This window comes from Anser anser (assembly GCF_964211835.1).
Source record: "Anser anser genome assembly, chromosome: 2".
In the NCBI taxonomy this organism is placed as follows: domain Eukaryota; kingdom Metazoa; phylum Chordata; class Aves; order Anseriformes; family Anatidae; genus Anser; species Anser anser.
In genome coordinates, this window is record NC_139721.1 from 131024809 (window position 1) to 131038183 (window position 13375).

General features: G+C 34.2%; 1 protein-coding gene across 8 annotated transcripts in view; it reads left to right on the plus strand.

Annotated features, from left to right (window-relative positions):
- The window catches only part of SNX13 (sorting nexin 13), a 68889-nt gene that overhangs the window by 43337 nt on the left and 12177 nt on the right, over window positions 1–13375 (plus strand). For 6 of the 8 annotated variants that reach the window (XR_014579434.1, XM_083823561.1, XM_083823557.1 and 3 more), the window contains 6 exons: window positions 536–640; window positions 1957–2089; window positions 4642–4679; window positions 8300–8369; window positions 10899–11071; window positions 12863–12970. Coding sequence is in view for 6 of the 8 variants with exons in the window: in XM_083823561.1 (XP_083679687.1) it covers window positions 536–640; window positions 1957–2089; window positions 4642–4679; window positions 8300–8369; window positions 10899–11071; window positions 12863–12970 (627 nt within the window). In the remaining 2 variants the exon portion in view is untranslated. The remainder of the gene's footprint in view (window positions 1–535; window positions 641–1956; window positions 2090–4641; window positions 4680–8299; window positions 8370–10898; window positions 11072–12862; window positions 12971–13375) is intronic. The other 2 variants (XR_014579435.1, XM_083823558.1) reach the window with 1 other exon arrangement.

Sequence of the window (13375 nt, forward strand, 5' to 3'; positions counted from 1 at the left end):
ATGCTAATACGTTGTCTCTTCTGGTAGCTGTAATACAGTCTGTATAAGAAGCTACTTTGATTACAGTTCCTAGTAGTCTGCAGGAATTAGTAGAACTGGCAAGCTGTTAGTCTTTCCTTAGACACTTTAGAACTCCATCCATTTACCTTTTTTTTTTTTTCTTTAACTGTGTTGTTCTTCATTTCTGAATCTGGATCTTTCTGTTCATGAATAAATAAAACTTGTGTTTAAGTCTGAGTAAATCTAGTTGGGATATTGCCTTGAACAATTAGGATGCACAGTTGGGATGTGCATAAATTGTTTTTTGAAGTGTTTCTTAGTATTCTGAAAGTTCTGAGTTTTAATACACAATCCAAATTTTGTCTTTTTTTTCTTCTAACTCCTGTTTTGCGTTCTAGACAGTTCATGACCTGAATATACTCATCAAGCAGAAATGCATTTTGCTTAGAGAATTGCAGAATTGTATTGGATTTTGTTTGTGGGGAAAAAAATGCTTATTTTCATTATGTGAAAGTTGATTTAGATCTCTTGACAGGCATCTCCGAGAGTTAATATTGATGACAACTTAGTAGCAAAACTGGCAGAAACACTGAACCATGAGGATCCAACACCTGAAATCTTTGATGACATTCAAAGAAAGGTATACTCTATTCATCCTGTATTTCATAGGAGTTTTTAAGGCTATAGTGTGTTAAACTTCACTACAGCCATTCAAGAGGAGCAAGAAACTCGATCAGAAAACTAAAACCTGTTTTACCACTTTCATATTCTATAAAATCATATTCTAAATTGTCATCTTTTGCTTGGCCATATGTAGTCCGTGGTTTTCAAAGTAATGGGTAGGTTAAAAATTATGGGATGATTTGTGTTTATGCACCAATCTAAGAAAATGTGCCTATGCAGAATAACAGCTAAGTGGTACAATTTTGGTCTGCTTTGATAAAGCTTTCTTTTTCAAAGGAGGTATAAACATATTACTGTATTTGGTTTTATTTCTTTTAAGAAATTTGACTGCTCTGTTTCTGCCAGCCTACACAGTGTAGCACTCAAAAGCAGCAAGTATTGAAGATAAAATCTTATCAATACCTTCACTGAATTATCACTCAAGTCTAATGTATATAGATATTAAAAAGTGAATGATTGATGTTCTTTCAGTAAATTACATATCCAGTCTAAGAGGTTTTTATGATTTTTAGGTCATTAACTTCATGTACTCATTTCTGTTAAAAATTAATGAAATGAGCTGTAGAACTTAGAATCACTTTGTTGTACTTCATTTAATAATAATGAAAACATGTTGTAAAAACTGCATTGCTCAAAGTAGATTATTATAAGGGCCTTGCATGTGATATCTGCTGAAGAGAACATAAAATTTTCATGTATCACAAAATCGACATCCTCAGACCTGCATGATTTTTTTTGCATTCTTACCAGGTGATTGTACTTGTACAAATTTGTTCCTACTACGCATAAATATGTCTGTATATGTGTATATATATACATTGATTGCTGCAAAGTACTGCTTAAAAAACAATGAGTGAAGAACATAGTCACTTAAGACAATTTTGTAGGGGATTAAGATACCATGTCCTATCTATTTCTCCTTTTAAAATTCATATGTACTTAAACTGCTAGTTACCTTCATGATAAAGCTTGTTTTTGTAACTGGTTGGGTAGGTAGTTGGGGGATTGGATATGATGACACTGAAAAAAAGAATATGTCAATATAGCAGGAAAGCAGTATGTTACTCTTCAAGCTACACAGATAAATTCTTGAGATGATGTGATTAAATCTTTGTGATGTACAATTATACAGTATTGGCTGAACTGGAAATCTTCAGGAAAGTAATATGTGGTGTCTTCCTTCCTCTTCTGTATTATTGATGAAAGCTTGTCTAATTAAAAAAAAAATAAAGTACATATATATATTTCTAACCTTATTTTTATTTCAATAAGGTTTATGAATTGATGCTGCGGGATGAAAGATTCTACCCTTCGTTCAAACAGAACGTATTGTATGTGCGCATGTTAGCTGAGCTGGATATGCTGAAGGATCCTAGTTTCAGAGGATCAGATGATGGTGAAGGAGGTGAGCTCTCTACCTGTAAGGGAGATTTTCTGGGCATATTCTTTTTTCTCCTTTAAAATGAAATGAAGAACATTGTCCACACTGTTTTTGATAAATCAAAAGGTTTGTATAGGATTTTAAATTAGTGTTTTTTTGTTTGTGTTTTTATGTAAATTGTTCTGGAAGTTAAACAAATTTTTCTGTAGTAACTTTATTAGCTTTGTGTCAATTTTTTTTCCAAGTCTTAGTCACAATTGTGTCACTAAAATAAGTGTTCAACTCTTTCACTTGCAATTTTTTTTCTCCAAAATACTGAGGTACTTCAACTTTTACTGGGTTGTTTTAATATGTAACTATATTCTTCACCTGGAAATAGAAATAAGAAGTACATAGGAGATGTGGATTTTTAAAGCTTTCTGGAAAACTGAAAGTCTGTGAAGTCTTCTTGTTGTTGTGAAGAATTGAGCTTGAAACTTCAACTTCAAGATGTGTAGTTGCCCCCCCCCCCCGGTCTTACGTGCTACTAAGGAGCCTTCACTTCTGGAAGTTTCATTTTATACGTTTTTCTCCATGTTTTTTATCAACTCCTCTGAAATTTTTTATTATAAGAGCTTTCCTTCTTTTTTACTACTTTAAAGTAAAATCGTGGATCAAGAGTAATTGTAACGCAGAACCCTTTATAAATAAAATATTTTTTTCCTCTTTAAAGCACAGTTTTATATGAACTTAGTTATTCTTAAGAAAAATTTGGAAGATGGAAGGAGGATTGTGATCTTTACTACCCTCTAGCGATACATTTTGTTAACACCTGAAGAATCTAAATTAGAACTGTAAAGATCAGCTTTGTTCTTCTCACTTAAGTTACTTTCAATATAATGTGTATTTACTACACCATATTCTTTAAGTTTTGAAACAGTCCTGTTGATGGAACTCCCTCCAGTGTCTCTGCAAAACCTACATTAATATACAAAATATCTAATAACACTTCTACAGCCTGCTTTATTTGTTCCCAAATTGTTCTTATCTACTTGTTCTTTTGCCTTTTTTTTTGTTTAGTGGTTTTAGTCTCTATAGTTATTTTAACCAACTTTTGTGAATATAACTATTAATTTTCATATGTTAGTTTTGTTCCATAATGTTTGATTTCTTCCTGTAATGTTGGGGTTTTTCTTGGTCTTCTAAGTTCTTTAACAAATCCCAGAGAACTCTGACAAAATCTATCTTGGATCAGATACAGGTCAGGTTATTCACAAATTAATACCCTTGAATGCGTAATTTAATGAAGTAGTTAATATATTAGATGCAGTCCTGCCACTAGAAACAAGAAGCTGTGTAAATTGAATAATTGAATAAAAAACTAATTCACTCTTAGAGTGAGTAGGGATGAAAGCACCTGCATCTGTCCATCAGAGAGCATGGGCATTTTGATTTTTTTTTTTTTTTTAGATTAGGCAAACTTCGTGATGAAAGGAATTAAAAAAGAAAAAAAAAAAAAAACATACAGGCTGCCTGGTGGTATTTTGGAATTTACTGCTAGCATCATTTACCAGCATTTGGTTGCTTGCTAGTATTCTTAAGAGCACCACTGACAACACAAACCACTATCTTTAACTATTTTTGTCCTGGTAGGGTGAGAATGATAGAAATACTAGCTTTATTTCACTTTGAGAATGTCAACATGGCTTGTCCTTCCTATCCATGTTATCCTGGAAGGGGAGAAGAAGAGTTTTTCTCCTCAGTCTACCACATTTTCTCAAAAGTTGCTGTGTATTTTGAATTAGTATGCTGTCTGGTTTTGTTAGACATAGTGGACAAGGCATAGAATGCATCCTTTTTGAGCAAATTATTAGCGGTCTTATGTTAATTAAATTGGTTTTGTATAACTTGTTGCTACAGTTAGCTTAACTCTTGACCTTTTTTATTCTGTTTCCTTGAGCACTCTCAAGTCTTTGTGCTTTTTCTTATGAACACTTCTGGGTCAAAGAGCAACCAGGTTACAGTGCATATTGAATTGGACTACAGGTTTTTTGTTTTTTTTTTTTTCTATTTTAAAAATCAGTTTAATAAAAGAACATTTTAATATTCAGCATGAATTATAACTATTTTTAAAATCTGATTTCTGACAAAACTAGGAACCATTTTGTCACTCCAGACTTGTTTTTAGTGGAGGTGGAGGGTATTTGAGTGTAGTGTGGTCCCAAAGAAGTCAGGAACTAAAATAGTTCTTTTCATTAACTGAAACATCAGTCTGATGGAAAATGTTCAACTATTACACTGACTCCTTAGTGAAGCAATTTCATGTGGTGATACAAGCTTAAAGTAAAAAAGAAATGTTCTCTGGAGTGTTTATTTCATATCTATAGTTGTATAAACTTCCATACATCTTCATTTAGATGTCATTTTGGGGAACTGAAAGTATTTATATGTCAGGTGCAACTGTTGTGCAGTATCACTTGTCTAATTTTCCATAAGGTTTTGGCTTCACATTTTTATTTCGTCTATATGGGCCCTGTATTGGAGAAAATTTTCTGACCTGTTTTTTCTTTTTTTCTCCCCTTCCTCGCTGCTTCTAGAATCCTTTAACGGGTCTCCTACTGGCAGCATAAATCTGGTACGTACTTTTTTTTCCCTCTTCCCAACAGTAGAGAAAGTGTTATAAATAGTTTAAATTATGTTATTGTTAGGGGGTTTACTTCGTTGCAATTTATCTTCTGAAAAAGTCTGCCTTGCTCTTGAATCAAATTGAAAGACACATAAGGGATCAATTAACCTATAAGATAAAACTGTCCTTTTTGTACTTTTCCCTGAATTTAATGAATTGCTTACATAGTTTCTCACAGAAAGAATGTATTAGTAGACTATAGTAAACTTAAGAAAAACATACTTCCTTATACTTATTCTTTTTTTTAAATAGACATGAATTTCAGAGTTGGGTAACAATAGGTGAAAACAAATCCTTTGATACTGAAATCTCAAAGGATTAAATTCCAATAGACTGTAAAACAAGGCATTTCATTGCATTTTAAATATTTTTTTGAATTAAGACTTGATTTGGAAACATCCAAGTATTTGGATTTTAGCCATTCAAAATATGAATCTTTGTTTCCTATTCTGACCATTTTCAAGTTTGCATTTTGGTATTAATTTTTTAAACAATTTTTTAAGCATTTCCTTCCCTCCCTCTTACTTGTTTCTTCTTAACTGAGCCACAAGATAAACAAGGCTTGATGGTGCATGTGAGAGTATTTTTTCAAAGTCTTACAGTTTTAGAAAGGCTTGCAGTCTGCATGCAATTTCCTGCCTTATGTAATTCATAGGCCCTTCTAATTCGTTCTTGGAGGATTATGTAGCTCTTTAAGAGTTCCTGTGCATTAGCTAGATCATGCTTAGCATGCAGAGGAATATAATTAATTTTGTAATACAGTTTTGAATACATTTACTGTCAATCTAAACATGTTTCCATGTAGGGTTTTTTGTTGCTTGTTTTTTTTAAGCTGGGATATTTTCTATTGTTTTTATCTTGTTTACGTTTTTGAAATATAAAGAGAAGATTCAGCAGATGGAACTTACACAAAATCCTGTTGATGCACAAGTAAAACTTATGTTTTTTAAATTTTTATAAATTTGCATACAATGCTGATAACATTTCACAAGAGATTCTTTCAATGGACTATTCTCTTAAAAAGATCTTTCAAACGTCTCAAGTATTTTTTCTAAAACTAGCCTGACATATCAGAATGCTATATTATGGGTAGGGATTTCTCTTTGTTATAGCTCATCTGGCAAGCGTTTATGGCCTGCTTAATTTCTTGGCTTTTCCAAACTAAACTAGAAAGTCTTAAAGCCTCTATCAAGTACTGTTGCAATATAAATAGGTATTTGCATACGATGCTTCCAAGTCTTGATTTTTGTTGTTATTGTTCTGAAAAGTATAGTTGCCTAATACAACATTTATTATTTTTATAAAGAGTGAAAAACATTCTAGCAGAAATGTCTAACAAAGCCCTGTTTATGCAGAAGAACTTTTCCTTTCTGTAGTCCTTATTCTTCAGGGCTGTTTGGGGTTTTCAGTGCTTTTACAGGTGTTTGAATACTGATAGATTAGTTTTTCCTGGCTGAATTCCACATCAAAAGTAAATTTCTGTACAAATAGTATAGCTCCCTTGTGTTAGTTAGTTACATGAAGAAAAATAGAACTTGGAAAGGTTACTTTAAAGGTCAGGGAATTTCTGTACTTTCACCTAATGACAGTGCATTAAGAAAGATTAGGTTGTGGTGTGATATTTTTGCATTTTAATTAACTTGTGTGCATTTAATATATGTGCATTTTAATTAAATTGTTCCTGCGAACGTACCTCATGTCAAAGATACTGGGGCACACTAAATGCAAACTGTCCATTGCTTTATCTCAAAAAAAGTCTCAACCATTTCAATTATTTGCAGTAATTATTTCTGTATAATGCTTTGCCACAGAAGTTGAGTCTTTGCTAAAGTTTCCATTTTAAAATTTATCTCCTGGACCTTCATTTAGGAATGCATTTGAAAGAGGCTGTTTTGAGGAAAAAGTTTAAAAGTATCATCTTAATTTCTGCGTTTAATTTGACACATTCATCTACTAAACTAGACTAGTAGGGCACCTTGTGGTATAAAATAATTGTAGAATATTTGCTCTTGCAGATTTCATCTAAGTGGATCCATAATGTGAATTTTACTTATTCTTTGTGCATTGAACAAATAGAAGCAGTTACACAGGTATTATACCCAAGACCCTGAATGGCAGCAGAAATGTCTGGGTTGAACTTCTGGAGGTCATTAATATCCATTAGCTTGAACCCTTGCAGTTTTCAGGAAAAAAAGTCAGGTTGGTAATGTAGGGAGGCAGGAAAACAATAACCAATGATGCTTTAAAAACAAAACAAAAAAAATAATTTAACATCAATATTTCATAGCAAGCAAAGTATTAGGGCAGTTGACTCTTACTTATCTTCTGTAATAACTCCTCTATCTTATAGAATCATAGAATTATCTAGGTTGGGAAAACCTTTGAGATCATCACGTCCAACTGTCAACCTGACCTACTGAGTCTCATCACTAAACCATGTCCCTTAGTGCAATGTCCACACGTCTCTTAAATACCTCCAGGGATGGGTACTCCACCACTTCCCTGGGCTGCCCATTTCCAGTACTTGGCCACACTCTCAGTGAAGAAATTCTTCCCAATATCCAATTGAAACCTCCTTTATTGCAAGTTGAGACAGTTTCCTTGTGTCCTTTCATTTTTCTTCTGAGAAAAGACATTGTCCTCATTGCAATCTCCTTTCAGGCAGTTGTAGAGAGTGATGAGGCCTCAGCCTCCTTTTCTCAAGACTAAACAACTCCAGTGCCCTCAGCTGCTCTTCATAAGTCTTGTTTTCTAGTCCCTTCACAAGGTTTGTTGCTCTTCTCTGCGCATGCTTGAGCAACTCAATATCTTTCTTGTAGTGAGAGGCCTAAAACTGAACGCAATCTTCAACGTGTAGTCTCACCAGTGCTGAGTACAGAGGGACAGCATTTCCCTGGTCCTTCTGGCCATACTATTTCTGATGCAGGCCAGGATGACATTGGCCTTCTTGGCCTCGTGGGCACACAAATAATCTGAAATAATTGCAGAACATGGAGACAGATGTTAACCTAAGGGTGTGCCTGTTTATTTGTCACATGGAAAAATATTTCTGAGGAAACTGCTGTTTTTTATGTAGAGTGGAGAATTTTTTGGACTTTTACTGCACTGTAGCTTTTGTGTAATTTCAAGTCAGTTGAAAGAAACAGAACAGTATAAAGATATAACCAAAAGATCTGTTATACAATATTTGCATCCCAGTAGCTGTTCTTTTTGCATTTTTTTTTTGTTAAATGTTCAGTGAAAGACTGTTTGTGTCTGTACTTCTATTAAAACTGAGATATCAAATGAAAGTAGTAAATATATTAGAGTGGTCCTCAGACTATGTGAAACTGTGTAGGGAGGGAAATGAAGGGCCCTAGTGGCTGTGGGAAAAAAAAAAGGCTTTGGTAACCAGGTAATAAAAACTTAGTTTCATTATTACAGTGCATTAAGCTATTAGTGTATGCTGAACTGAAAGTTTGAAAATTAATTAAAGTAATCAGAAAAACCTCTCTCAAATGAGATGTGTCCATGATCTTATTCTCTCTTGCCCATTTCTTCCTTCTTCCCTGTCTTCCCCCACCATGCAGTCCTTAGATGACCTTTCAAATGTCCCTTCGGATGAGACAGTTCAACTCCATGCATACATCTCAGATACTGGTAAGTTAATCCATTACAATGGCTGCTTTTTTTTCAACATTTATTTTGAGTTTTTTGGTATTGCAGGCCCTTGAAATCTGAAACTTTTTTTTTTTAACATCATAAACATTTGAATTCATATTTCCCATTAAGTCCTTGTAATGGAACTCCATACAGAATTAGTGCAGTAGCTCATAGATGGTATATCCATACTTAAAATGTGATTTAATTCTTACTGTTTATAGCGTTATTATTTTTCCTGTCTGTGAATAAATGTTAAATTTAATACTGAGTAGTATTTATTTTGACAGTTATTTAAAGAACAAATTCTAAAAGTGGACTCTTTTTCTAGTCACATGATTTGAATTCTTGACTGTTTACTTCTCTTGCTATGTCACCCCATAATTCTCTATGATTTGTGAGTGACTTAGCTTAATTTAAGGTTGTGACTTCAGTTTTTACAGTGGTGGCACTTTTGGTTGTTTTTAACAAACTTTTGTTTAGAATTAAGTTAAAAAATGTATTACATGAGAGCAAATAATAAACGTTGGGTATTATTTACAAATATTCCAGTTCGACAAGATTCCACTAGGAAATTAATTTGTCAGTGGGTCTTCAAATAGTTGTTTTGTGGAGTTTATTATGCAATAGACTCTTAAAACTCTGCATTTATATAGTGGACATAACCTGTGAATTCAACTCGTTGACATTTTAATTAAACTCTTATTACCCAAACCCAGTGTGAGAACGTGGTGCAATCCACGTATTGTAGTCAGCCGTCAGAGAAGGGGAAAAATTATTTTAGAAGTTAAGAATCACAATTTTGCTTTTTTAATTAAAATTACAGTTATTACTTGTTTTCTGAATTAAACTTAGAAGTTTCATTGTTTTGATCTCTTTAAGGGGAAAAAAAAGGGAACCTAAACCCACAGAAATTGTTTTAAATTTATTATCTGCTAGCAGCACATATTGATAACTATCAGCCTGACTGTCAATCCATAATACTCCAGTTGAACTGAGGGATTCGTACAGATTCATACTGTAATATAGGATTAAAGTGGATGTCTCCTTTCTCTTCACTTTGTATTTGAGCAAGAAATATAAGTCCTTGCCTTCTGGACAGCAGGACTTACAGGCAGCATTCATATGCTGTTCATTACCTTTCACTGTGCTTGTTGATAGTACATGAGATCTCCTTAATTTTTGAGGAACTGATTTGCTTTGTGTTGTAAAATAAGTGCTGGTTTAGAAGAAACAATATAAGGGGCAATCAGAGCTGCTGCTTTCTTTTTCTACCACTCCTGGCCTTGCCGTGTCCCTGTACGGTGGCTGCATGGCAGAGTGGTCAGTGTAAGTTTAGAGGATAAGGTTTGCTTAGTGCTTGTGGGGCCGTGGCTTCTTGTCTCTTTTCTCTTGGGTTTCAGCACTCATCATTCTTCTAGAGGGCAGATACCAAAGAAAAGGCTGATGATGCTACGTTCCTAGTGTGCATTTTATTAATGTGTAATTGCGTTGTCAGCAGCTGCCCCTATCCTAGGGATGCTCACTGTCTGCTTAGGCATCAGCCTTGCTCTTCAGAGAAGTCAAGAGATTAGAGTTGATGATTTGGCAGAAAAGTGTGTTTTATGAAGCACAAGTGCATTAAGAAATTCACAGAACTTAATCAAGAAGTATTTTCAACGAGCTACTGGCTGTTGGCTCAATAATTAGAGTTACGGCACATTAATTTAAATGTGTGCAGTGTATGCAGTGTTGGTTTTAGGTTAGTCTGTAGTTTAAACGGAAGTTTTTGAAACATTCTGTATGGGGATGGGAGGAATGTGGGAGAGAATTTAAATACTCGATGAGGAAAAAAAAGATGTTTGTTTCTATTTCAGATAAGTGTCTCTTTTGATTTATTTTATGGAGAAATCAAACTGAGTGTGCATGTGTACACATACACAGTACATGTATGTACACACATGCAGAAGGCATGCATTTGCGTATGTTTGTGTGTATATAGTTCCTGTTGACTGAGAAATAGTGTGGGGAGGTTATTTTCTATCTTGTAGCCAATAACTGCTGATGTTAATAACAGAACTGAATGCTTACAATGCTTACAGTGTTAGTACTTTTTTTTTGTATTTGCAGACTTTTAAAAATATAATTAGAGAATACTTTGCAGACTGGAATTTCTTTTGGTTTCATGGTTGTCTTTCACCTGTATCTTGAATTCTTTAGAGTAAAATTATTTGTAAAAGATCTGTTCTCTGTTCTTTAATGTTGAAACCTTTCCTGTTCTTTTTTTTTTTTTTTTCCCTTCATGTTTTGCATGTGATAGACAAGTTCTAATCTTTAAGGCTGCTTAATATCTCTAAATTAAACTTAAGTTTCTGGAGGGTATCACTTATGCAGTGTTTTGAATAAAGGGATGGCTTACTCTTCTGCTTGCATGTCCATTTTAGTCTCTCAAGTCTGTCATTCCAGACATTTCTTTACTTCACGTTTGTGTCCTCTCGTCTTCCTTCTTTCTGTTTGTTCCTTTTTTTGTTTTTGTTTTTAAACTACTAGTCTATGCTGACTATGACCCATATGCTGTGGCAGGCGTGTGTAATGACCATGGCAAGACATACGCACTGTATGCTATCACAGTCCATCGGCGAAATCAAAACAGTGAAGAGACATGGAAGACGTATCGGCGTTACAGTGACTTCCATGACTTTCACATGAGGATCACTGAGCAGGTAATTTGTCTCACAGAAATCCTTTAAGGTTTCTTCAAAAGGTGTTTTTTCTGTGTGATGGTATGGCATAGATATTGGCTTTCTCAAAGTGAGTTAAGATGCAGAGTTCCAGCACTATATTATTTTGCATTAAGGTATACTTTTAAGTCATTAATGTAATAAATCATTTGTACCAAGCAGTTTACAGGTGCACCTGTTTAGTTCCTGATGCTGAGGCATTAGATTGCTTTAATAAAAGGATATGGTACTAAATAAACTTGTTTTCTTTCTTCCCTTTGCTCAGATTTACTGTGAAATGTTTGTATGGAAGTGCTATTGGCCTGGAACAGTGGCATAGTTCATCTGTTATATTTGTCACAGAGATTAAGAAATAAAAACTCAGTTTGGAAAATACATATTTAGGTTTTAAGCAAAATGTTAAGGATTGGTGGGTTTCAGAAGGGACAGATGTTGGCATTTCAGTGTACTGCCAGACATTTCTTTTATTTGATATACTTGTACACTCATGTTCTTAACTTATCCTTAAATGAAAGAAAAAAAAATGTGCAAGATGCTTGTAATTCACTGAAGTACAAAGTAAAACCTAAGATTTTTTATTTCTCTTTTTTTTTTTTTTCAAAACTAAATTAAAATTAATAATAATCCCTGGCCTGGTGAAACAGGTATGGGCTACCTGATCTTATTTTTGTGCTTCATTGTAGCATCTCCGAAACTCCCAACCAATATTGCGCTGTTTTGAAAGTAAAATCGAAATTCTTACCGAGTTTGCAGACACAAGAATGTCACTAGTGTGGTGAACTTTCTTGTGTGCATGTCTGAGATACTTTTATTGACATCTTGTGGGTAAATGTTAAAATCTTTATATAAAATTTAATAGAAAGGACAAGGATTTTTTTTTGTGGGGTGAGGTGGGAAATAGGCACTCAATCCAAAATTAAATTGAAGTTGTCTCTGTTTGTAGTATCTGTATGGGCTTTTTTTTTATTATTTTTTGTAGTACTGAATTCACAGAATCATAGAATGACTTGAGTTAGAAGGGACCTTAAAGATCACCTAGTTCCAACCCCCCTGCCATGGGCAGAGACACCACCCCCTAGATCAGATTGCCCAGGTCCTTGTCCAGCCTGGCCTTGAACACCTCCAGGGATGGGGCATCTGCAGTTTCTTTGGGCAACCTGTTTCAGTGCCTCACCACCCTCTAAGTGAAGAATTTCCTCCTAACATCTAATCTAAATCTCCCCTCTTTTAGTTTAAAACCATTCCCCCTTGTCCTATCGTTATCTGCCTGAGCAAAAAGTTGCTCTTCATCTTTTTTATAAGCCACCTTTAAGTACTGAAAAGCTCCAATGAAGACTCACCAGAGATCTTTTAGGAAGATGTACAAGTTATCTTGATGTATAGTCATAACCGTACCAACTTCCACCCAAATAATAACGATAAATCTTGAATCCAATGTTTTTGAGTGGGTGTGATGACATATGAATAACTTGTAGACTATACTAGCATATGTCTGTATTTCAAAACTCAATATCACTTGGTATGTTTGGAAATTAAATTTTGCCCTTGACTGTCCTGAGAGTTTGCATGTACTTATTCTTGACAGCCTACCTTCGTTTTGGCATCTCCAGGGAGCCTGAGTTCTAGTCTTGATGCAGAAATTATTTGCCAGGTATTATATGGTAGATGAGAACAGGTGATATGAAATAATGACCCCTATAATTTCTGAGGTTACATGGTCATTAGAACCTCCTTTGAACACAGAACGAAAATCTTTTTTTTTTTTTTTTCTAGTTTGAAAATCTGGCAAATATACTGAAACTTCCTGGCAAAAAGACATTTAACAATATGGACAGAGAATTCTTGGAAAAGAGGAAAAAAGATTTAAATGCATATTTGCAGGTAAGCTGTTACGACTTTTGGTTGGCTTTTTTTTTTCCTAAGGTAGATAATTTGCTAGCATTTTTTGTTGGTGGTGTGTTTTTTCTTTTTTTTTTTTAGAGCACGAAACAAAATGCTGTTTTAAGTTTCCCAGCTGAAACTAAATGCCAAATTTAATTTTGAATAAACAGAAATTTCATAGAAACATCATCAGTACTTCCTGATATTACTACAGGAGGGTTCAGGAGTTCAGTTTTGAGATAATGCTAGCTAAAATTCAGATAATTTTCTAACAGAATTCATCCAAATAAATAATGGAGATAAATACTCAATAGTATACCATAAGAAGTTTAAACTTATTATTATCTAGTCAGTTGGCCATCTCTGTGCTCTTTTGGTTTATTCTCAGCTGTTTCTGCCCTCATT